General features: G+C 41.6%; 1 protein-coding gene across 4 annotated transcripts in view; it reads right to left on the reverse strand.

Moving 5' to 3' along the window:
* The window catches only part of nlgn2a (neuroligin 2a), a 209626-nt gene that overhangs the window by 110858 nt on the left and 72119 nt on the right, over positions 1-26649 (reverse strand). For all 4 annotated transcript variants that reach the window (XR_012592404.1, XM_074623509.1, XM_074623510.1 and 1 more), the window contains one exon: positions 24559-25456. Coding sequence is in view for 3 of the 4 variants with exons in the window: in XM_074623509.1 (XP_074479610.1) it covers positions 24559-25054 (496 nt within the window). In the remaining variant the exon portion in view is untranslated. The remainder of the gene's footprint in view (positions 1-24558; positions 25457-26649) is intronic.

Raw genomic sequence — 26649 nt, forward strand, 5'->3', positions numbered from 1 at the left:
AAACTTGAAAGCTGAAGTTTATAATATTTTTGGGTATTTAAAAACCTGAGAGCTGTAGTTTATAATATTCTCTATGGTATTTAATCACCTGAAAGTTGAAGTTTATAATATTTTCTTTCATTTAAACACTTAAAAGCTGAAGTTTATAATATTTTCTAGTATTTAAAAACATGAAAGCTGAAGTTTATAATATGTTTTGGTATTTAAAAACAAGAAAGCTTAAGTTTATAATATTTTCTGGTATTTAAAAACCTGAAATTTATAATAATTTCTGGCATCATATATATAATGTCCTTAACGATATTGAGCTAATGATTTAACACCACATCATCCAGCCCTATTCAGTATACTGTATATCACTATTTCAATTCATATCATTGGTCCCATGATGTGCTTTGAGGCAGACAGTAGCCCAAACACAAAAACAGGCTTATTCTTCTGTGTTTATGGATATGAGCGAGTATGTGTTTGTGTGCAGGCACGGGAGTAAGTAGGTGTTGAGTAGCTCATTTAGGCAATGCGTGCCAGTCCGACATGATCTACGAGGAAATGGAACTGTGTCTGACAGCTTGTGAGTGAGCGTCGGCCATGAATGATGGACGCTTGTACACAGGACTGTGTGCGAGAGAGACGAGACGGGGACATTGTCATTGTCCTAGAGCTAAAATATTGCAGCCGGAATGCAGTGGATAACTCAATAAGATTTGCGCGCGAGCATGTGTGTGTGTGTGTGTGTGTGTGTGTGTGTGTGTGTGTGTGTGTGTGTGTGCACGTGTAGATGAGTTACTGGGATAAGTGAGATGTGACTGAGAGTCGCTCACCCACACACACATTCTCTATTTCACGCATTGTAAGTAGACGGTGTGGTGAGATACAGTAGTTAGATGTACAGACAATCAGGCAGGAAGGCGAGCAGACTTTACTGCCAATCTTCTGCTTCATTATCACGCGCCACTGCTCTCTCAGTCACTACACCCTGTGTGTCTGTGTGTGTGTGTGTGTGTGTGTGTGTGTGTGTGTGTGTCTGCAAGCATGTGTGTAGGGGTGGCTGGTCACAGATAAGGTGAGTAAGCTGTGACTACACTACAAAGTCCATTTTCAGATGACTGGCAGTTAAAATAAGAACGCTGTGTGAGCTTCTGTCCTTTCAGGTGATGTTCAACACTCACCCTTCAGAGACACTCTGAATGGATTTATATAGCCGTCATTAGTCACCCTGTCACAATTAGTTTTCTGCTGCTCTCGTATCATTAAGTCTCAATTCGGTTCTCTCAATTAAATGACGTGATTTGCATGACTGTTCATCAGACAATATTACAGACAACAGAATGTGAAATCGGAGCAGCCAAGAGGCACTATAAAATAGCACATAATTGCCTTTGACTTTAATGTGCAAAATGAATCAATTTGAAGCTGGAAAATACAACATGTGTCCTTGTACGTGTACTGTACGCTGCTATTTGTGTTACCGGTTGATTCTTTGTATGAGGACTAGGGGGGGGTTCCTCTTCTTTCTAGCCTGTCCATCTCTGTCAATGCACAGAGACCTTGCCTGTAGCAGCATTAAGCCGCCCACACATGATCAGCGGGCACAATTGCAAAAATCTTCCTATAGGGAGAGCGGTGCCGCCCGACCTTGGCCGTGGCCGACGCGAAAACACGAACCATCCTCTCCAGAGCCAGTTGTTGAAAGAGTGGCGTAGGTCATTTGGAGCAGAGCCAGTGCGTGGATGGTGTGCGTACGTGGGAAGTGAGTGCCAGCGACGGGAGCGAGCAACGCTATCGACTCCGCCCCAAGCAGTTAAAGTTAACAGTGTTTGGTTTGTCCGTTCTGGGCAACTGTAGAAACATTGCGGTGCAACATGGCAGACTCTGTAAAGAGGACCCGCTCTCTTTGTAGATATAAACGGCTCATTCTAAGCTAACGAAAACACAATGATTCTTATTATCAGGTGATTATACATTTAAGAAAACATACTTATTAATATTATATTCCATTTCTGCCAACAGATCCCCCTAAACACTGGTCCTTTAAAGGGAGATTTGTCAAGTATTTAATACTCTTATCAACATGGGAGTGGACAAATACGCTTGCTTTATGCAAATGTATGTATATATCTATTAATGGAAATCATTTAACAACACAAAACAATGACACATTTTGTCCAGAAACCCTCACAGGTACTGCATTTTGCATAAAAAATATGCTCAAATCATAACATGGCAAACTGCAGCCCAACAGGCAACAACAGCTGTCAGTGTGTCAGTGTGCTGACTTGACTATGACTTGCCCCAAACTGCATGTGATTATCATAAAGTGGGCATGTCTGTAAAGGGGAGACTCGTGGGTACCCATAGAACCCATTTACATTCACATATCTTGAGGTCAGAGGTCAAGGGACAACTTTGAAAATGGCCATAACCAGTTTTTCCTCGCCAAAATTTACCGTAAGTTTCGAGTGTTATTTAACCTCCTTCGCTAGTATGACATGGTTGGTACCAATAGATTCGTTAGGTTTCTAGTTTCATTTGATGCCAGTATCTTCACTCTAACTTTAAAACTGAGCCCGCTACAACCTAAAAATCGCAAGTTGCGTTAATGCGTTAAAGAATTTAGTGGTGTTAAAACAAAAACAAATAAGTTGAATGTATTTCCCTAAGCTCTCATAAGTCATATGATACAGTATATTTCAGATTTTACGGTTATGTTTATCTGACTGTTTTTGCCTGTGATGGAGCATCAGAAGGACTCTGTAGTAGTAACAGCGGACTGTGAGCTGTAGCTGATGTATGGACATACTGAGTGTGCTGAATTTTCTAGATGCAACATACAGTATTTGAGAGCTGACTGACTCTGACTGGCACTGCCTCATATTACATACTGTATATAAACTGTTTTTCATTGAAACAGCTGATGTGAGACTCACATCGCACTCACTCTCACCCTCCCTCTCTTTCTGTCTTTTTACTTTCCCTCTCTCATTCCCCTGTTCCCACTACCTTTTTTGTCTGCCATTTATTCTCTCTCTCTCTCTCGCTCTCTCCTTTTTCATTCTCCTGGTGCCTCATTCTCCGGCCTCAGACTGAAAGCCTGAGAAATATCTTTCCAACCTGGCTGAAGGGGGAGAATTAAATAGAAAGAAATGGAAAGGAGAAGGATGGAGAGGACAAGGGGGCATAGGGTATGCTGACACATTTTTCAAAATAATGCGTATGGGAGAGACAGAGGAAGAGAAAAGCGGTGTATGCCACAGAAAGGGACAATGAGACTGTCGTTTGTACAGGTATCAAGGTTGGGAGAGGAGAAAAATGAGAGGAAAAAGAGTGTGTGGAGGAACAAGAGTATTGTGAGAAAGAGGGGGAGGCAAAAAAGTCTGGCCAGGGGGGTATTTTCAACGGCAGAGGAATGGGAAGTGACATGGGAGGTAAGGAAGGAAAGAAGAGATTGGAGGGTAAGAGGAGGAAGTTAGGAAGCAGAAATAAGAGGTGTTGCAGTGGAGGAGAGGGAAAAGGTATAGAGGAAACCTAAAGATAAAGAGATGGCAGCGAGGAGAGATTATGTGAAGCAGAGAGAAAGAGAAAGAGGTAAACAGAGATGTAGAGAGTGGCGGTGAGGCAGATGTAGTGACATTTACGGAGTGGTGATGATCGAGTAGGCATGAAGGTTAAAGCCATTTTCTCCCCATGTAGCCAGACACACACACACACACACACACACACACACACACTCACGTTGGCTTATCTGCTCATGCGTTCATGCATACACCACGACTACAAATGTGTGCTTTAGAGTTTAGATTCTGAATCTGGACTACTATGCACTTACTATATAATTATTACAACACATTATTACTATACAGTCATTATAACATTATTATATTATAGGATTGCCAGCAGCATCTCACACTGTCAACTCTAAATCTCTGTTCTTCTCAACCACGAATATTGAACAGGATTGGAGATTGTGAGCTCCGGCATTAACTTTTCATAAGGTGACCAAATAAAGACAAGAAATCCAATAGTTACACTGCTTCATATGTCATGTTGAATCCCCAGTGTTAACACTGCACAACTTTTAATGAAAAACACATTGATTGATACACATGGTCTGGTGTAAATCTATGGTTTAGTTGTGATGTGTGTGGCTGGTCTCCAAAGGCGATGACCCTTGACGATGTCAGATAAATGCATGTCTACTATATCTTCCACTTGGTAAGACAGTTTTTTGGCAAGTTTGATTTTAATAACTGACTGGTTTAAACTCTGAGACCTCACCAACAAGTAACTAGGGCTGTTCCAAATAATTTAGTTGGAAACTTCGGAGCTTCATTCATAACATTGACAATCAAATTCTAAATCAATTGGTTTTTTTTTTCATGTCTATTTATTCTGTTTAAACCCGGTATTTCTGCACAGTTGTAGATAAAGATTAACATATACTATTATTTGTAGAATTAGATTCCAATGGTAATGGTAAATGGACTTGGACTTCTTGTCTTCCGACCACTCAAAGCGCTTTACACTACATGTCAGCATTCACCCATTCACACACACATTCATACACTGATGGCAGAGGCTGCTAAGGTGCCCATCAGGATCTAATCTAAATACTCATTCACACACCGATGGCTATGCCTTCGGGAGCAATTTGGGGTTAAGTGTCTTGCTCAAGAACACATCGACATGTGACCTGGAGCAGCCGGGGATCGAACCACCAATTCCACCACGTTGTCTACTGATTGGTGGACAACCTGCTCTACTCTCTGAGCCACAGTCGCCCTAAGAAAACCGAAGTGGTGGCTGCGTAGAATTGTTTCCGACTTGTGTCATCCAAACATTTCCAGTAACTTCTGAACATTGAAAAGTCAAAATTTAATGAAGAAAGATAGATGTAATCATTCCCAAGATGATCCACTTTTTTTATCCAATTTTGTCCATATATTTTGTTGGCGTTTAGCCTTTCAAATGCAACATTTTCTCTGCAAAATCAAATCTAACAGCACCATAAATTCCATTTTTTAACCATAATAAATTCCCCCATTTTTTTTAAGGTGATGACATCATAAATTATAACGCCAAACATTCAAAGCTTCATTCGAAAACCTCAATAGAAGCTTTAAATGTTAAAAAAAATTACATTCGGTTTTATTCTATTTATTTAGAAACAAAATCAACTTGGTACAAACTTTAATAGACCACAAATACAGTTTCATAGACAGAAAAATAATTTAAAACGCAATAGTCAAATGTTCTATTTCCGTCAAATTGTTCAGCTCTAGTGCCAGCATGTATGTGCTGAGCCAGCCAATTCCAAGTCTCGATAGCGTGATTCCCTCTGCTCCAGAGGTGACAGATTACAGGAGAGACTTTCACTCCATCTCCCATGATACCTTGGGTCTGTCAGAACAGCGCCCGCTGTTTGTCTCCTCATGTAAAAGATAACGGGTAAGTTCAGGAAAGCCTACTTTTTAACCATTTTGACATTTGCAGTTTTGTCAGCAGAGCTGTGTGTGCTCTTTATTGGGCTAACCTTTGAAGAGCAAAGAGTCTTTATGTTGTCTTGACATATGGGGAAGGTGGAGAAGGTAAAGGGAAACAGGAGAAAATATGGTGGGAGGTTGTTATGTTGAGCTATCAAAATGCCGACAGGCTCAGCTGCTCTGTTGCCATTTCATGTAGTATTTCATCTCTGAGGTAATCTCTGCGGTATGTTGGCTTTCCTTGCCTTTGTCCACGAAAAACACAAAGGAACCAATCTGCGTTTGTGTGTTTGAACAGTCATTCAACCCCTAGGCTATTTCTGCCCTAAACAAAGGCTTGTTGGTGATCTGTGCAACACCTTTCCAGTATGATCCAAGATCACTGTCGCTGTTTATCTGTCCATGTGGGCTTTGAACTCTTCCTGCTGCTTCAACACCAAAGCAGTTTCCATTACATGTAACACAGAGGTCCTCTCTACTCCTCTCCTCTCCCCTCTCTCCCACTCGCCTCTCCTTTTCTCAGTTAGATATCTAAAGGGCCAGTGTGTAGCATTTAGGGGGATCTGCATTCAGTTTGTTTCTCGCCAAAATTTAGCTTACGTTTGGAGCGTTATTTAGCCACCTTCCCGACAAGCTACCATGACATGGTTGGTACCAATGGATTCCTTAAGTTTTCCAGTTTCATATGATGCCAGCATCTTTACTCTAGCTTTAACACGATGCCCGCCACAACATAACAATCAATCTAAAAATCGCAAGTTGCGTATTGTGTTTCACTTTGACAGCCCTGGATAAGACCAATACAATGTTTGTCACATGCTAAAACATGTAGTAGTTTTATAAAAGAACAGTAGCACAAGGAGATAAGAGTCTTAAAACATGCAATAACATCAGTTAGACAGCAATATCGATCTAAAGTTAGCGAACATTAGCCATCATGAGCCGGAAAACTCCAATGCATTGAATTGAACATGGGTTAGTTTCATTAATAATTAATTAAACTTTTCATTTTTAAAAAGAAAAAATGTTTAATCTCTTCTTTAAAGATGCAAAATTCTCGCAGCTACCGGTGCTAACATGGCTAATAGTGTTTACCTGAGGGGGAACTGGAGGGTGGGTGCTATACGCTTCCATGACAACTCCATCGGTCGAGACGGTGTTATTAGCCGTAACCGCCGTATGAGCGCAGTACAAAGTGGCGGCCGTGAGATAACCAGTGGGGCAAGCTCACACGCATAAACATGCACTAAAAGGCACGCAAAGAGAAGCTCTGATTACAACACACCCAGACGGGGAGACTTCATTCTCTGCTCAGGTAGACATTACTCCTCTATATCAGCTAATAGTTGTTTACTGCTATATTAATGCTCTAGATATCGTATAGAGCACCTTTAATAAGTTACAGTGTCACTTTCAATAAGTGCACTAAAATGTTATTGTCGCACATTGTAAGCTGCAGACTTCTATCTGACACTGTCAGCTAAATGTCTAAAATGTAAAATACTCGGAAACACTTTAAAGCTCACAATGGGCATGGCCAGTGGAAACAGCGGTATCAGCATGTCTGTATGAAAGAGCTGAATGTGTTTTGAGGACTGGACTGGGAGCGTGGACACAAAGAGGTGGAGCACAGAGCTTGTTTGGGGTTGACCCTTTGCCATCCTTCCTCTCCGCCTCCATCTCGATCCATCTCCTCCTCTCGGGCCAGCCTTGTAAGAGCTTATTCCACCGCGGGCCGCAGCGCTGGGACATTACTAACCAGAGAGCGGATGAGGCAGAGCTCCTAATGCTGACAGAGTGGAACACTGAGGGAGTGCCAAGATGGAGCACGGGGAGTAATTTAGGTCAAAGGCCCAGGAGGGACACCAAGATGCAGACACATGCCCATTTCTTTTTTTTTTATTTTCTTTGTGTCTTCCTTTGGCTCTTCATCTGTCCCTATCCGTATGTGTGCCAGCTGTGCATATTCCATTAAAGGAATGCTCTGAAATATGCGTGCTAACATTGAGTTATGAATTCATGAGAGAGTTCCCATTTATACTAATTCATCCCACTGCGGTCGTCTAAAATGGGATGGAAATCCAGTTATAATTTAACGCAAAAATAAAGGAGACTCCTGGGAAATAAGGCCGTGGCTGACAACAGTGATATCACAGGAAACATGTTCATTTAATGCTTTTGGACAGTTCAATTGCCATCTCTCTTTCAAGCAACCCTATCTCCCACAAGCCACATTGCATTTACTGTACAATCAAGTGGGCGCCAGCTCTGTGGACTTTTGATTGGACATTTCAATATAAACAACCTTGATTAAGAATAAAATGTTTAACAGATCTAGCACCTTATGGGAAAAAGTCACTCATATCCTTGTAGAATCACTTGGGTTTGTGTTGAAGTGCTCTCAAAATAGGGCTCATTTTATTGAGGGTTTAGATAACACACTAAATCTCCCTAATTTGCTTACTTTTAAATTAAATTAAATCTTGCTCTTAATTTTTTTTAGATTAAAGATTGCCTTCTTTAACGGATATTTTTATTTGTTATTTTATTTTATGTCTTTTTATATCTACTATTTATTGTTTTTCTTTCACGGATGTTTTTTATTGCTTCGTATATTTTTTTTCTTATATTGTATTTTCTTATATTTTATGTCTTTTTATATTTACTATGTATTTTTTTTTTCCTTTTATGGAGCCTCCCGGCGAAAGCATTTCACATAATTGTACTTGTATAACCGGAGTGACAATAAACATCTTGAATCCCGCAATGAATTTAATGGATGGGTGTTTTGATATTTCCCATATGAATTCATATTTGACTGCATAAATACACCTTTGATCCAGTTTTATGTATTTGTTCACCGTTTCGTAGTGTTGACTGAATGTCTAGTGAGAATTATTATACTTTAACTGTGTTTCTTAACCTTTTTTGTCTTGTGTGAACCCTTAAAACAAAGCAATGTCCACTTGCAACCCCTTGTCACTGGATGCATATGTGCACCTGTTCTGGCAGGTTAAAGCAAAAAGTGCTGTATTTGATTCCAGAGGAAGTAAAATGATCCAGTTACTCACAAGAAAAAAAAAGTATGAAAAACACAGTTAATCATCTTGTGAAGCCTTGAAAAGTACTGTGCCTTCTTGATTATTTATCTATTTATTTATTTATTTTTCTTCTTCCTACTTTTTTCTTTTCCCTTCACATGAAAGTCCTGCTTTTGGATTTACATATGATTATCTTATGGCATGTTCTTCGTCTTATTTATTTATATTGTATGATGAAATGAATTTATTATCATCGAGAACAAAGTATATGAATGGATTAATTGAGTCAATAAATAAAAAGAAAAGAAAAGTACTGCACAATTGATGAGAGCTAACTGGTGAGCATCCTGTAAGGTCAATTTAAGCCAGTGCCGAGTGAAAGAAATAGTCTGAGCAGTCCCCAAAATGGTTTATTTCTATCCATTGGATTTCCTATAAAGTGAGTCGTAAATAGTGAATAGGTAAACAGACACAGCCGTGAGTGGGAGAAACAGAGAATACAGCTTTAAACGCGGTTTGGTTGTGTGCTCATGTGTCAGGACTGGCTGCTCTGACGCTGTCCGTGGTGCTGAAATGTGAGCTGACATCAGTGTGCAGAGCATGCTGCTGCTCTTTTTGTTGCCTCATGTGAAAACGCAGCACAGGCCAATGAACCCTAGATTGCTCGACTGACTGCACAATAAATGATGGTAGTAAGTTCTTGGTTAGTGACCATTGACTGTTCACTACTTTTTACCTCAAACTGCAGAATAATATGAGGACAAACAAATAACAAAAAAACAAAAACAGATGCATTTCAGTAAACGTACAATTCAAAAAGTGTAATAGTGAAAATAAAGTGTACATTGGGTACAAAAAAGGTGCATTTTATAAGACATGACAGACATTTCTGACATATATGAAAAGCATAAATATGTGTACTCTTCGGTAACTGATTCCCATTCAAACTAAATTACAATATAGATTGGCTATAGACAACTCTGACTAATGTGTATCTCTACTTGTCCGTGTGACTATGTGTATTTATATCTTGACCTTTTTTGCTGATTGCTAATGTATGTTTAAAAATATATATGTATATATACATTATTATTATTATTATTATTATTTTGCCCATACTGTGGTTTATGTAAAAATTATATGTATTATTATAATAATAATAATTATTATTATTACTATTATTTTTTGCCCATACTGTGGTTTATGTGATAATTATTTTTATTTATTTAATTTTATTATTTTAAGTTATGTTGTTGATAAAAAAAAGTTAAATAATAATAAATACAATAATAATAAAACAAATGTATGTATGTATGTATATATATATATATATATATAAAATGTAATAGCTAAATACAATATGATGATTTAATATCTCATTTTTGTGTATACATCAGCATTACGGCTGACCTGAATGCTTCGAAGCTTTGACCGTTGCCATGGTAATCGACCTCCAAATCGGTATTCGAATGCTTTGTTGTTGTTGTTGTTTTTATATATAAGTATGTGATAATAATGTATAAATCCCAAAATAGCCCATGAAATAAAGAATAATCCCACAACATTATTCATTATTCATATTCAACATTAGCTTCGAAGCCCAAAAAATGATATTCGGGACTAATCAGCATATATACTGTAAATGCATATGTGTGCTAAATCAAGTGTGTACACATGTGCGTCGCAGTGGCCCAGATGATGAAATCACAACTCCGTGGATTATGCAGTCATTAATACTCGGCGTCAGCTTGAACCCAGCAGCTACTCTCGCTAACTAGTGATGAATTGCGTCGGCTTTTTCCTCCTCCGTGAACATATCAGCAGACTTGTTTCACCGGAGGAGGAGGCCTTACCTCTGGATAACCTCCTGCTCTCTCCGCCTATCCCTCCCTCCCTCCTTTCTTTCTTTTCATCTCTCCTTTTTTTCCTCCCTCGTTCTCTCTGCCCTTACCATTCAGTGTTGTGGGAGGCACTGTGAGCAGCGGGAACCTGGCAGAGGGAGCTGTGTGTGTTGTGCAGGAGGGGGTGATTTGCATTCACTGCCACCGGCCACCTCGGCTTCAGAAGCCCTGAAGAGATGGCCCTTTGAGCTGTATTGAAAGAGATGGAGTGTGTGTGTGTGTGTGTGTGTGTGTGTGTGAGGCGGACGGGAGAGTGAGAAAAGGCAATATAACTCATAATGCAGAATAAGCAATTCATGTGGATGTGTCCCTGTGCCAACAAGTGTGTTTCTTGTACAAGTGTGTACATGTACCAACAAGTGTTTGTGTGTGTTTGCATACATGCACGTCTTCAGTGAGTTAGCCTTGGGCCAAACCAGAGCCATTATTAATCCCCAGACAGCTGAATTCTGCTTTTTTGCAGTGCGCCTCATAGGTTGCTGGACTCTTTGATCTTCCTATATCGTCTTTTCTCAAGGTTGCTTTAATAACACGTAGCTGCGCTTCCAGTCTGAGAACCCGATCTGTTTCCAATTTCCATGGACAGAGGGAACGGAGGTGTATGATCCTGTTAAAGGTCCAGTAGTCTGTGCTGTAATCCCTAATAAAATAGCAGAATTACTTGATTTTCCTCTTTCTCCACTTCTATTAAAGCGAAAAAAGGGTTTCTGTTCCAGAAAAAAAATGATTCCTCTTTAAACATAAAATATCAATTTCACTCATTTCAATACTACGATTCAATACATTCTTGCAACACTGCACTACCCCGTTTTCTATACTCCAGCTTATCTCTGTTGCGCAGCATTGCTCAGTAGTTTTTAAATGCCGCTGGTCTCATCGACAACAACATGGTAACAGGATAGCTGACCACGCTGGCCTGAAAGGGCCGACTCAGCAGTTCAGCATGTGAACTGTATCAATAAACTAGAGGATTAATTATAAAAGGCAAACACGCTGAGAGCTGGGGACAATTTATGACATCCATTTCCCGCTATACATTATATGACAAACCTGAAACCTGTTTATCCTGATTGAAGTACAGTGTTAAAGTTAGCTGCCGAAAAACCATCACTAAAAGCACGACAAATGTATTAACAAATATAACTATATGATATAAAAATACTACTTAGCAACAAGAGAGTGCATTTCTTTCAATGAACAACTACACTAACCCTCCAGCGTACGAGTAAATATGCAGCTATTAAACAAGGAGAATACAGTATAAGGAGATATGTTGAGGCTGAAGCTACTTTCTGCATGTTCAAACTGCAGCAAAGATTATGGAGAAGTTACCTAGTGTCACATTTGTGATAAGTCATTATTATTATTACAAAATATTGATTTGAGCAGCTTTAAGAGTTTAAGTTAAAGGGGAAATATCGTGCTCATTTTCAGGTACATGTGTTTTGGGTTTCTATAAGAACATGTTTACATGCTTTAATGTTACAAAAAACACATTATTTTTTTCATTCTGTCTGTCTGAATATACCTGTATTACCTCCGTCTGAAATGCTCCGTTTTAGCGCTTGTCACTTTAAGAAAAATATGGTGCACCTTTGCAAAGGTAGTTCTTATGTGGGAGGGTGGAGATTAGAGCTGCCCCTCTTTTGTTTTGGTCTGATTAGTCATTTTTTATGCTTTTTTCATGCTGGTATTTGTAAGAAACTTGTGAGCACATCTCGGGTAAACACAAGATTTAAAGTGGTGCTTTCGTGTGGTTCTTTGTCGAGAAACTCGGTTTTACAGATCTGTTGATTAAATCAACTAATTGATTATTCAACACAATTGTATGAGGACAGCCCTAGTGGAGATACTCAGATAGAGGGCGATATATTCTAATGCATTATGACTAATGCATATGACATAGGAAGGGGAGCCAAATATCAATGTTGAATCACATGTTTTCTGATCCAGGTAGTCCACAAAAAACTGACTAGGTTCTCTTATTTCTCAGTTTGTGGGTTGGTCGGCACTCTAGATACTCGAATGTATGTGCACATGACATGTCCCCTTTAAAGCACCAGTATATAGGATCTGGCGGTATCTAGCGGTGAGGTTGCAGATTACAACATCTCCCGTGTGACAAGCATGTAGCCTGTGGCCGATACGAAAACGTGAATGGCCCTCTCTAGAGCCAGTTGTTGTAAGAGTAGAGTGCTTAGAGTGTGTGAGTACATGGGAAGTGAGTGGTGAAGCAAGAGAGAGAGAGAGCGGCGGCAACGGGAGCGAATAACGTCTTGGACTCCGGCCCAAGTAGGAAAAGTTAACAGAGTTTGGTTTGTCCTTTATGGGCTACTGTAGAAAAATGATGGTGCAACATGGCTCATTCTAATCAACGAAAACAAAACAACTTTCAAGTGATACATTAAATATATACACTAAAGAAAACACATTATTAATATTATATTCCAATTCTGACAATAGATCCCCCTAATCGTTACACACTGGTCCTTTAAGTCTTTTTAACAGATCGGAACAGATCTCCTTGCCCATGTTCCTTACCATGACTCTCTACACCGCTGCCCCACCTGAGCCTATTTTTAACGGAGTGTTTTAATTGATAGGAGAGGGTACATCAGACCTCATCAAATCCCATTAGACGTACTTGATCAATCCCCGAGCTAAATCAGATGATATCCCAGATTGTGCTGGAGCGCTGCTACAGAAGCACAGCCAAAAGAACATGGATAGTCAAAGCCTGAGAGCTTATTATTTAAGTACTGTTGTAAAAAAAAAGAAGTCAATTCACTCTCCTGAGGCTAAAACGATCATTTAAATGGACTGTCTACAGCTAAATCCTATTTCTGCCTTCATTGCTCATCCAAAGCATATGGTGACGACTGAGAAGCTGGGGGAATTTTAGGTGGGAGGCGGGGGAATGTGCTTAAGAGAAAAGGAAAGGAGGTAAAATGGTATGTATAGTAAGGAATATAAAGGGAAGCGAGGTTGCATGAAGAAGAGAGATAATGCTGAGTGAGAGGAACAGAGAGGAAGATGGGGGGGAGGACAGGAGAGTCGATCAAACCGATGGCCCACATGAATGCGACAAAACGAGTAAAAACACACCGCTGAGATTATTAGGATCATGTGATGTGCATGCACATGCATACACATACACCCACTGAATGCTAAAACCCACCCACGCATGCATCATCTACACACACTCCCTCTTTCTCTCCATCTCTCTGGCTTACAGGCTATAAATAGCTGGAACTGAGCCCTTGCTAATTCCTTCATTCAGAGTCTAGTGGAAAGGCAAAATGCACGCAGCCTTTGATGCGCGCCCCGACAGGAGGATACAGGAAGTGGTGGATGGTTACCAGGACAACCCCCTCAACCCCACTTCCCCCTTCTTCTTGTGTCTTCGATTTAAATTCTGCACCCCTTCAACCTCCATCCATCATCCATCCTCTCTTCATTTCACTAACTATACTGTTGCTTCTCGGCCTCCTTCAGAGGCTAACTGAAAGCTTCAAAATGTGATCAATATCATAATCTGGCAGTGTACTCTGTCTCCGTCGTGTAATCGCATTATGAAGGCGCTGCATTCGCCTGCATCCACAATAAGTAAAGATACAGAGTAAATTATGCGAAACGTTTCTCCAATTACAGTCATTATCGATATCTGCAGAGATTATTTTAACACAGTTACACTTCATGTGTTTCCAAACATTTAAGGGGCTCTGACAAAGACACATTCATGCTGAAACATGGTGAAGTCTAAGATCATTCCAAGACCAAGATAAATCCAAGACCAAGCCCAAAAGAGGTCAGTCGTGTCTGCTTGTTACACGCATAGTGTCTTTTCAAAATAAAAGTAGGTGTTCAAAGGAAAAGTACAGTTTCAGCTTGTTACATGCATACAGTCTCTTAGTTTACTGCGCAACAAAACTACTTGGTTTAGGTTTAGGAAAAGATAAAAATAACTATGTATGTGACGTAACTGGCGCTTGTTAAGTATGAAGTTACGTAAGAAAACTGAGGTAAAATAAGTCATCGTTGACTTGGTTTCACACGGGACACAAACAGCCGTCTCCTGAGTGAAAGTCCTGTGTTTGTTCAGGCTGTTCGCATACACCGTTCGTAGCTATAACGAAAAGTTTACGAAAAGAAATGCACTGTAATTTGTATATATACATATCAAATCAATTTATATGTAATCCACCTAATTGTGAACCAGTAAGTATGAAGAAAGACAAAAGGGAGGAGGTCGAGGTGGATGGGAGGGTCAAAAAACAACTTTTGCCCACGAGACCGGCGTTCGTATCCCGTGTGACACCAGAAGTCAACGTTGATTTATTTGTCACATAACATCCGGTCTTAGGTCACACCGCTTTCAGTGTTATTTTAATACAAACCACAATCTTTTCCTAAACCTTACCAAGTCATTTTGTTGCCTAAACCTAAGTATTTCAAGCACAGTTATTCTAACCCAAACCAAAATCTTTCACAGCCTAACCAAGTAATTTTGTTGCCTAAACCTAACCAAGTTGTTTTCTGTGAAGACGGAAGTTTATTTTGAAAAGACTGTGTGCATTTAACAGCCGTAAATTGACACATGTTGCTGGACATTCATAGGAAAACGCCAAAAAAATGAGGAATAACTTTTCGTAGATAGGTAGATATCATACGAACCGTTGTATGAGGATACGTCTACCTACACTGGAGTTAGTTTAAAGCCTGGTACGTCTTATACAGACGCTAAAGGGTGCCTCGGTGCGTCGGTATCAGACGCCAAGGAGCACTGACCAAGCTGCGGTACTTGACCAGTTGGGAGTAAGAACTGGTTGTTTTTTACCATTATTTGATTCTTGATGACTAAGCTTGAGTAAAGTGTGAGAGCTACAGTACAGCTTGCAGTCTCTCTGTCTTTACTTTCCCCTAATAGTGCAATATACTTGCAAACAGATTCATCTCTGAAGAATTGCTGACCACCTCGAATGACGCATGAATGAAGTGAAACGTTAGGCCAGACTCAGATTTCAAAACTTTTAAAACCAATTATAAAATTGGACGGCATCCCACAAGAAGGAATTCCAGATAATCTGCTCTCAAATCCAAACACTCCCGGCAAGATTTGAAACTAAGTCCATCACACACTACACACTATGAAGAGCTCTCCCTCTCTCTCTCTCTCTCACACCCACTCCCTTTCTCACGCCTGATCCGGGTTCTCCCCGACTCTTTTCTTTGTCTGCGCAGTTATGATTTGTCTTGTAAGACACGCCAGCCTCAGTAGTTCTGGACACATTTCTAATAACCTTTCCTCCCGTTTTCAACAGTCCATCAAACCCCACAGGCTACACCAGCTTAGCAGTCAGCAATTCAAAAAGCCGCTCCTCCTCTCAGCTCGTGTTTCAGATTGGATATTGTAGCTCTGAGCAGAAAGGAAGTGATGCTACTCTCCAGATTTTTGCTAATATCAAACAGAGATATGGATTTGTCGTCCCAGGGGAACCGTCTTGGCATCTCTACTGACGTGTTGATTGCTTTCTGTAAACCAGTATATCTATAACCTGATTTATGTGTCCCTTTTTTTGACATTTTTGTTAGCTCCTTGCAAACATCATGTAATTCTCTATCACACCACACACGGGCACAAGCATTTACATCCACATGCAGGCAACATCAAACACACACGAAAGCTTCACACTGAACTCACAGAGGGCTATCTACAGGTTTGTGACAGCTAAATCTATTGCTGTTTAAGACCTTTTAACGCTACCTGGAATACTGATTAAAGGACAAGTTAAAAAACAATTACAGATGCTAAAAGCAAGGAAGGAGGTCAGACCAGGTTTGCACGCGAGATAAATAAAATTGTGTTAAGCATATGGTAAGCCGATTACCCCGTATATCTAACCTTTGTCTAATATTTCAGTTGTAAGAAGGTCTAAGAGCGCCGACACACCGTCGGCCTAGTTTTTTGCGGTGTGTCCAGCACCGCCGGCTCTGGTCTGCCCGTGTCTGAGTTGAGAGAAATCACTCCGTCCAGCTCAAACAAATCAGGGCACGAGAAGAGAAACGGACGTGAGGAAAGCAAGCAAAGGAGTAAAGTTAAGAGTGAAAACACAGAACGACATGGTCATCTGGAATGAAGCTAAGTGGTGAGTGAGAGTGGTGTGAAAATGGTCGGCAAACGTCGCTTTGTTTCATTTACGTATCATAACAACGGCTTGTATATTCACCATCCTCGGTCTTCCGGTTTCCCTTTTTGAATGAGGAATAAAGGAAGAATGTACGTGCTAACTGGCCGTCGGTTGTCGTCTTTGCAGTGTGTTCAAATGCAACTTGTCGGCCAAGTCATAGGCGACGTGAGGCGACGCAACAGTCGGCCTTCATCGCCGCTAGTTCTTTGATGTTTGGTGTGTCCGGGCCTTAAGGTAGCCAAATATTAAGACTGTATTTATATTACTACATTCATGTATTCACATCGTGTTCATAATCGCCCATTTTTGTTGGGAGAGGGACTTATTTTGCTTTTCCCTAACCAAGTCGAAGCCAGTGATATATCCAACTGGCTCTTGTCATTTTCAGTCAACGTAAAAGCCGCAGTAGAGTTTGCTTGCCTAGTTCAGGATCATTCATCTTTTAAGGTCCAAAACTTTTTCTTAATTTAAAGTCCTTGTCGGAGTTTTCAACAACCCCGTCCACCCTGTGTTCTATAGCTGCCAGTGGCCTTTTCTAGGTATGTATGGGACTGTCCTAGATGAATGGAAAAGTTCAAAGCCAGTGACCGACCCTGGCTGATTTGATTCTCTCTTCGCCCTCACCACCTCTCGCAGTAAGACAAAGCCTTTGACCGAGCGGGGCCCATCGCTGTCTGCTCCACTGTGCCTCAGGATGGAGCAGAGAGCAGACAGGGACAGAGGAGGGAGGTGAAACATGAGAGGAGGCGCAAAAAGCAAAGATGGACTCTGTCAGATTAGGTTTGTTCGGGTTGGACCAGAGGCTGGACGAGGCCCCTCCGCTCTGACCTCCATCTTCTATAAAATGACAAATACCTCGAGATGCCTGACTTCAAATCCGCTTCTCACTCTGTCCTTGTCTTTTTATTAAGGGCTCTGTTTTGTCTCCTTCAGCTCTGGCGAGCGCACTCACATCAAAGAAAACTTTTTGGGTAAGTGATAAAGGGTGTGTGTGAGGGAGAGAAGTGGATATTTCCCTCGGGAGATACAGGCATCCATACAGTATGTAGCAGCAATTGTTCATTCTAAGGGAAGTGTATATGCCTGCAGAAAGATGGTGATCTATTTTTCCCCCCCATCATCCCTTTTTTCTCCCATTTTTGTTCTTTAGAGGGTATCAACAGGGGCTGGCAGGAGAAAGAGACGACATAAAGAAAGAGATGGAGCAGAATAATCAAGGTTTTTTCTGGCATCAGAAGCAATATACATCATATATCCACTGCAGCATGCTGGCATCTCTCTCTCTCTTTCCATTATTTATCTGTTTGTTTTATCCCCTTTATTTATTTATTCATCTCTAGCCCTTTGGCGATGCCGATGTCGCAGCGCAGCCCTCGGCCGCCGCGCGCATTATTGTGTTAGTATTGAACCCTTCTTGATGAATCTCCTCAGAAAATTGAAATATTGCAGAATGGGGAGACGCGGGAGTTTGAGTTTGATGCATGGAGATGGATGGAGTATCGGATGGAATAATTTATAAGGCCCCCGGCTCGCGCCCTGCAGCTCAGCCCCGAGAAGCACGGAGCTGACAACGCTGAGGTTAGCGGTTCAAATCCCGGGGGATTATCTGGCAAAAGCGATGTATATCCTCCTCCAACAGGACTAATTGAATAGCTAGCAGCTTAAAAGGCACTTTGTAACAGCTTATCAGGGTTAAACCTCAGCCTACCACCAATAAAGTTCTTCTAAGCGTGTTGGAGTCGCGCTCAGTTTGTTCAACGTCAACGCTTGTCTGTTTTATTTCAGAATTCAATCCTTAAAATGCTATTTACACCGGCAGGATGTCGCACATTCAGATGCCTCAGAGAAGCCTAACTGTTCGTGATTGCTGTTGCTTGAGTTGACCGATGGAAGACACCTGAAAGCTCGTCTTGGGTTACTGGACATGCATATTGATACATATATTGGTTGGCCCTAAGCCAATCAGAAATTGTCATATGGAGGTGTGGGAAGTGGTTTGAAGCAGGCGGCAACCTCCGGGTCTGAAAAGTGAAGACAATGCTGAAGTGTCTTAAACTTGCATTCTTTCTAATAGCCAGCAGGGGGCGACTCCTCTAGTTGCTAAAATAAGTCTGATTGTATAGAAGTCTATGAGAAAATGACCCTACTTCTCACTTGATTTATTACCTCAGTAAACATTGTAAACATGAGTTTATGGTCTCAATCTCTAGTTTCAAGTATTCTTTAATACAGCATGATGTTCATTTAGTAAATTATGGTCCCATTTAGAGTGAAATAGACCATAAAGCAGGGGATGCTTTAGGGCGGGGCTACATTGTGATTGACAGGTCGCTACCACAGAGTTGTCCGTGTTTTTGTCTTACAACTTTAACCCTTTCACAGTGTGTTTTCAGTTCATGAAAGTTAATTATAACCTTTTTGGTCGCCTAAAATGCCTTATTCAGCGTTTGGTTGTGCTCCACCCTCTCGTGTCACTTCTGGTTCCAAAAAAACAATATGGCAACGGCCAAAAACCAAGCTGGTGAAGGCCAAAATGCCGAACTCAAAGTTTCAAAACGTCAGTCCACAAACCAATGGGTGACGTCACAGTGACTACGTCCGCAGTCTACAGTTTGAAGAAAATAGGAAGGAAGGAACCGACCAAAAATACAAAAACTACACTTCCCTTCAGGAAATGGTGCATCTCTGCTTCCCTGTGTTGATATAATAACCATCGCCAAATATAGAAAAGATAAAAGTTCAAGGGTGTTTTAAATTGAGCATTGTCAAGCAAGTGGGAAAAGGTCACAGCAATGCACAGCTGGTGTGGAGGCTGCACAGCCGGTGTAGATGCTTCAGTAGGTGTTGTTGTTCTTCTGACGAAGTAAGCCTTCTTCACAAACCCAAAACCTGTTTCTGCTAATATCAAAGCAACCGTTTCTCCATCGCTTCTATGAGCTCTGCCTAACTGCACAAAGCTATATGAGATCCTGTAAAAATTTACAGCGAGCTCCCATTTAAGGGCTGCTGAGTCCAGCTACTCCGACTTATTTACCATGAAGCCTTGCTCTCTGTTAATGGCTGCTGACTGCTGAGAGAAGCATGTGGTTTGTCTGTGGGCCTGAGGCATCATCAGCAGCAGCAGCAGCAGCAGCAGCAGCAGCAGCTGCAGCAGCTGCAGCGGTGGCAGCCGGTCTTTCCCTCCCTTCCCCTCGTCCATCGATCCACCGTGACTCTGCAGGAGCCAGATGAAAACCGCTCGCTATGATTTATGGTATGTCATCTCCAGGGGAACCGTGGAGACCCCTCCCTCCATGTATTCGGTGAGGGAGCAACCTGCCGGAGGGCAAAACCAGTTCCCCTGGGTCCTAAGGCCTGATGTTCTACCACAGGGACAAGCTGGGTTTATAGTCAACACTTTACATTAGAGTGGGGCTGTGTGTTGGCAAGCATCTGGTGATACGATACGTATCATGATACAGTTGTTACGATACAAGAAGCAAGGTGATATGTTGCGATTTTTTTATTTAATTTTAGGAAAACTGTCATAAAGAACACACCATCATATGCATAAAAGTTTACTTTTTTACTCAAACAGTGGGATCTGAGTTTGTATTAATCACAGTCCCTGTAACATCCAACATCAGAGCACTACTTTTTGTGCAATCTGAGCCACTATCGATTAAAAATCGATAAAAAAAATCGATTGTATTTTCGAGAATTGATTCAGTATCACAAAACATATAATATCGCGATACTCAAGTGTATCAATAATTTCTTACACCCCTACAGTAAAGTGGTATTCTAGTTATCATTAATGAATTCTTATAGCGTTACCAGCAAAGGAAAGCCAGGATCATCCATCACAGAAAACTACTTATTGTAATATTTGAAAAACTTGTTGGGTAAAAAGGGTGACAAAGAACTGGAACTGAAGATGAAGTAAGAACCAAGAAATATGGTTCCAGGCTCTAAAATATTCATAAACTGGAAGTAATAAAATCTAAAAGCACTAAAATCCTCATTTGCATATTTGATTAAGCTTCTGTTAATCAGATAGTAACAAGTGTAATTTTCTAATATTACTGTAAGATAATTAGTTATGTCCCCTGTCTTGGTATTTTTCCTAAAGTATTACAAATCCAGAAACATATTTCTTCATGAGTGCCGTGGAATTAATGAAAAAATGACAACACATGGCAAGCTTAGCAACTTACTGAGGACTTAAGTATTAATTAAGGAGCCATGGGTAACCACCAAATGTTTGCGTATGTGTTTATCTATGAACAAAACACACACATTCACGTCCCACTTTCCTCCGTTTGCACTGATGGCAGCATTAAAGAGGTAATTCTGCAGGCTTTAATCCACTTAAAATTAGAGGAGGTTTTTAAGGAGTCTGTCTTAAGGGTGCCCTATAAAAAGGATACAAGTAAAAGGCCTCAGGAGACTCTGAGATGCAGCATTCAATTATTTAAAAGTAAGAAGAATAGAAGTGGAATCGACGGCAGGAGAAGATGGGAGAGGATGAGTGTGTTGAGCACATTCAACTTTGTGTGTCCCCCGTGGATGGCGAGTTGAGGCTGATTTTTTGATCTACTGCCCGAAAGCGTTCTCCTACCTTCTGCTCACTCACTCTTCGCCTCCCCTCCCTCACCCATGTAAAAAAAAAAAAAATGACTTAAAATCAATGCGGGAGGAGATGCAGAGGAAAGGAGGAGCAAAGAGAAAGACAACCCCGGGGCTGTTGGAGGAGTGCTGAGCTAGCAAAGTCATGCCTGATTTGACCACCATAAATCTAGCAGTGATGATGATGAAGGATGGAACTAGTTCATATGTTGCCACTCCAGGTTTTTAACACTAAAGTAAGACATTTTATATGTTGAAATGTATATATTAATTCTAAAAGCTGTTACTATAAATTGTATATAAAGATGCCGGACATGACAGCTCCCCAAAAGTGAAGTCAAAACATCTGGATCGCCCCCTGGTTGCTGGCTGCAGTATAGGTCATAGAGCCCGCCCCGTCCATGTTAGCAAATGGTACATGGGTCAAACCAAAAAGTTAAAGTACACATCACATTTTTTTTTTTTTATCATTTTAGGTAGTTCTTGTCCTGCTGATGTTTGTTCAAGTGGTCATTCTTCTGATAAGTTTGGTTTTAATGAGTTATTTGATGCTTTAAAAAGGGGACAAGACGTCATGATTGGCAGCTGTGATTCTCTCTCGCTAACAAGCTGCAGCCGTGCTCTGCTCGCGATCGGTTCGGGCGGGCAGGCGGGTCCTCGATGCCGCGGCTCCACCGCCAGATCACTACTGCGCAGACTCTGGCTCCAAATAATCCGTATTCGGGATATTTAGGCTTCTCTTTTGTACAGTGGGAAGAAGTGGAGACGCATCGCTCATCTATATATACAGTCTATGGCCGTTACACACAGGCAGCATTTTTTCATGCAATTAATTCGCAAGCCAATATATTTTTTCGAACGGTTGTTTTTGTTGCAAGTACTTTCACACCGAATATTATGTGGCAAAAAGTTTTTTTTTCCGTAACAAGTTTGATTTTCTGAGCTTTTGCAATCGCGATTAAAGGCATCAACCAATCACGTTGCGCAGAACGAGTTGAGTTGCGCCTATATTTATGAAAAAACAACACAGAGGCTCCGCAGTCCGTACCAAGACGGCAAACTTTATTACTCCTTTCAACCTTGACAAAGGCAGCCAGACCACATCCACTCCTTCTGTTCTTACCTTTCACAATAAAAGCCCTGGACATATAATATTCGCAGGCAAGTATTTCAGATTTCCGTGTCTTTTATTCATCATGCCCTTCGGTGTGTAAAGGCCTTAAACATCTGTCTCACTGATACAGTGAAGTATTATGCTGACGATGTTGGGTGTAACGCTGATGTTTCATGTTGATGAATGAAGGTCACTATTTTAAACCTGTGTGACATTTCCAGAGAGTGCACTGTGTACACCAACGGGACCAGCGAGTGGCTGGGTGTATATATCTCTCTGTATTATGGCACTTCCACCAAGTCATACATCTCACAAAAACAGGAGGAAAAAACAAGCTATGTGACACTGAAATGACTCACGACCTGACGTATAGTGTTCTATATGTGCCCGAGGAGCTATAAGTGGCAATGACGGGGTGTCGAGGGCTGAGGCTGAAGTGTTGGAGTGGAGAGGCGGAAGGAAGGGAGGAAGGAAGGGTGTTGAGCTGTGAGGGGCTAAAAAAAAAAAAAAAATAGTCCAGCCAAGTGATGGAAGTGCTGACAGGGAGACCGAAATGTGTTAGAGTGGAAATCAGTGCCTCATCGCTATACTGACATACACACCGATGTGCAAATATAGACAGCGAAAGAGACATATAATGAATACAAACATATTGATACTGTCAAAGCAGATGATGTGGGATTCTTTTCTAGTTTGAACGTGTGTGTATGTGCTCATAAAAGATACAATAACACTTTATCCACAGTACACAGATTGTGTTTCTGAAGTTGTTTGAGGTCAAAGCAAGACACATTTTCTGCACGGGAAACCCGCCAACATGATTCTCTCGGTGAAAGGTGCTGGCTTTGTGCAGCTTATAACAGAGATATAGAAATGAAAAGACAAACGTGAAACACGTCTTACAATACCCGAGGCAAGGAGAGAGAGAGAGAGGCTCTACTCTTCGTATCACGTCTGCCAACAAAATGGAAATATTTCTCTTTTATTGCTCGCGAACCTAATAGTGCCCGGGCAGACAAAAACGTCCGCGGAAAGATCTGAGTTGAGAGAAGAGGAATCTTGATGGTAAAGAAAAAAAAAAAAGTAAGAAAAGTCAAATGTCACCTAATCTTTTTTCTCATAAAGCACCTGGAAACCGCTTCAGTCCTGGCCTTTTGCTCTCTTGCTTTATTACACCTTGAATGGGACGTACTGTAAAACCAGGGTAGGCTAATTGAAAAATTCTCCGCGGAATATTTTGCATGTAGTTTCCTTTTTATATAACACGCACACCATTATATGCATATGCGATATTTATGGTGTTTAACGTAGTGCATGAACCTGGAAAGTAATTAAAACATTCACAAGAGTATTCCAGACATTTTTTCCACATTAAGTGAACTTCCCCCTAGGCTCCTCTCCCTTATGAGTGGTCCTAATTGACCGTTCCCTAAACCCCTCCACTGAACAACGGTTGTCCAATGATAGCGTAGCAACCGTAACTAGGCACGGCAGGCCTGCCAAGCTTTGGATTTCACCATACGTTGAAGCGGTGTTCACGGGGCTGTAGTAAGAGCTGTATATATAGAGTGTGGAAGGTGGTTTCCATATGGGTCACCAACGGTTGAGGATGCTGTGCCTGGGATATGCAGCTTTATTATACATGTAGCCATCAAGAGATTATTTAACACCCATTTACAGGGTTCTCGTTTTAAATGGGTCAACAGGAAACATTAAAAAAGTCAGCCAGTCGTTTTCCAACCAACTCTTGAAGGTAACGTAAAATCTACCAGCGTCATTTCAGACGAAAACTAGACGGTCGCTGGCTAGAAATGAGAACTTTCTCTACCTCCGTCTGAAATCAAGGACCCAATGTTGCAAAAATGTGTCCCCGTTATCGTTCTAAACTACAAATTAGGTCTGAGTACCGTTTAAAAAATGACGATGGCAGTACTAATAGTAGCTGCTGCGGTAGTGGGACAATCACATGTTGCATTAAATCAAAGAACGCTTGTGTTGATTGGCTGAGAGCAAAAGTTTCTACGTCGTTCTGGGTTATTTCGATCAATACTTTAAAAGGTATTGAGTACCAATACCTGTTACATATGTACTGGGCTAGTACGGAAAGCTTGACAGGCATAGCAAGAGTAACTAAGAGGATGGGGCTTAGCGAACAGTCAATCATCTATTCATTCTTCCCACTGTTACCCAGCCTCCCCAACCCTTCATGTAATACTGTCCACTCACCATCCTCCGTGGGCACGTAGATATTGAGGTAGAGGCAGTCCTCGCTCTGGTTCTGGATGTAACCCGCCGCCACGTCCAGGTTGTCGGTGAACCACACGGGCAGCATAATCTCCGGGAGCACGCCGTGGACGTTCTGAGGGCACACGGGGGCAAACTGGGTGGCGTTGCGAATCTCCTGCCAGGATCCCGGGGCTTCGGGCGGCTGGAAGCGGCGGTCGCCGATGGGTGCCGTTGCGTAGGGGACGCCCAGGTACTGCTCCACGGGGCCCAGGATCTCATTGTTCAAGTCCTTCTTGATGCCTCTGATCTTGCCGTAGTTGGTGGTGACTATGGGGTTTTTGGACGGGTCCATCTTCTGGCTCGAGGCCAGGCTGCAGAGCAGGATGAGGCCTAGCACACCCATTAGGCACCAGTCTGTCATGAGACTAAGGGGGCGCGATCTGGACAACAAACCCCGCCGCCTTTGTTTACTTAGAGCAAGCGGAAGGGGGTACATGACTGGATTTATGCAGTTCAGCCACCTGCTTCTAGTCTCTTTTGGAGTCTTTTTATGAGAGAATGTGGATTATAACCAACAGTCTGGAAGGTGAAGCATAAGAGGGGGATTAAAAATAAAATCACCCTGAAAGACTAAAAAGAGCTGCTTTTTTTGGAGGTTTGATCAAAGACCAGGAGCGTTGAGTGAAGGTGAGATGGAGGGCAAAGCAGTCGCTGGGGGAAAGAAGGGTCCTTGGGGTGCTGGAGAAGGAGGCCGGACCTCTGCGCGGGTGCCAGGTCAGTGTTGATTGTGAGCAACAAGGATCCGAAACGCTTCCCCAGCCATGGTTCTGTTGCGTTCCATCCCTATTGGTCTTCTATTATCCAAATCATTTGATTGTTTTTTCACAGCCACGGAATTCTGCAGAATGAGATAGAGGAGGAGGAGGGAGGAGATTTAGCGATACACAGAGAGAAAAACAGAAAGAGAAGGAGGCAAAGGGAGGTGGGGGGGGAGGGAGGGAGAAAGATAAGAGAGATTATAGTTTATCTGAAGCAGAAATATATTCCATTAAATGTTGTCAGTGCAACATTATTCCCCTTCAACTGTTGCCAAGCGAAAAAATATTTCCTGAAATGAAAGCGGTGGAAATGAAACCCCCTCAACAGACAGTATATTGTTGAGATCAAGTCAAAAAGGCTAATTTTGGGAACATTTCATTTCATCACACAGGCTGAAAGATGGTATGTAGAGGAACTCAGAAAATGCAATCCTTGTCTGGGTTTTGCAACATAATCTAAACCCGCGGAAATCTCATGTAGAGTGCACATTTCTACATGAGCCTCCCCGTCTATTATGCATGAAAACCCTAAATTGGACTTGTTCACCCTGCCCTGGTTCTGACCTATATGCACCAAATCCCTCCTGGTGAACTGTGTTTAACCCCTAACACATCTCTGCAGAGAGCTAGTGTAGTGCAGCTGATGTAGTCACGCCACAGTCTCCCTCTAACAACACCGCTACTGATGCCTCAATATTTACTTGTTATTCATTTCTTAAGGCTGGCCCACACTAAAAGATTTAGAACAGATGTTGAAAATGTGAGAGATTCCACACATGACGGCACAGCACACACTAACAGATTCATTCATGAACAACAAGAGTCCCGACTAAAAAAAACGTGAAATCTCGCAAAATCTCTCGTGATGGAACGTGACTTTAGTGTCAACAAACATGGCAGATGACAGGCAGGAAGAATTAGCGATGTTAGTTTTTACTTTGTACTGAAAATTCATGAAGGGCGGATGGATGAGGTCCATAAATAAACACCGACGTTGTTGCCTCAAATTAAGAAGTTGTAACTCCATTTCTGGGCTCCATCTTACTACTTTATGCTTCACGTTTTGCATTAGTTCATGCATTAGCCGCGGTCGCAATGACGCCGGTGGTTGTCCTTCCTCCTTCAGTCAGCTTGGTTCCCAATTGGCTATCGTTCTTTCCCACGTGACTGAGTCATCGTCTGTCCTCCCCACACACAACAGGATATCCGATCGTACATATTGAACATGTTTAATATTTATGATTTGAAATCGGTGCGGCCAAGATGGACTTCC

This window comes from Sebastes fasciatus, chromosome 22 (genome assembly GCF_043250625.1).
Source record: "Sebastes fasciatus isolate fSebFas1 chromosome 22, fSebFas1.pri, whole genome shotgun sequence".
Classification (NCBI taxonomy): Eukaryota; Metazoa; Chordata; class Actinopteri; order Perciformes; family Sebastidae; genus Sebastes; species Sebastes fasciatus.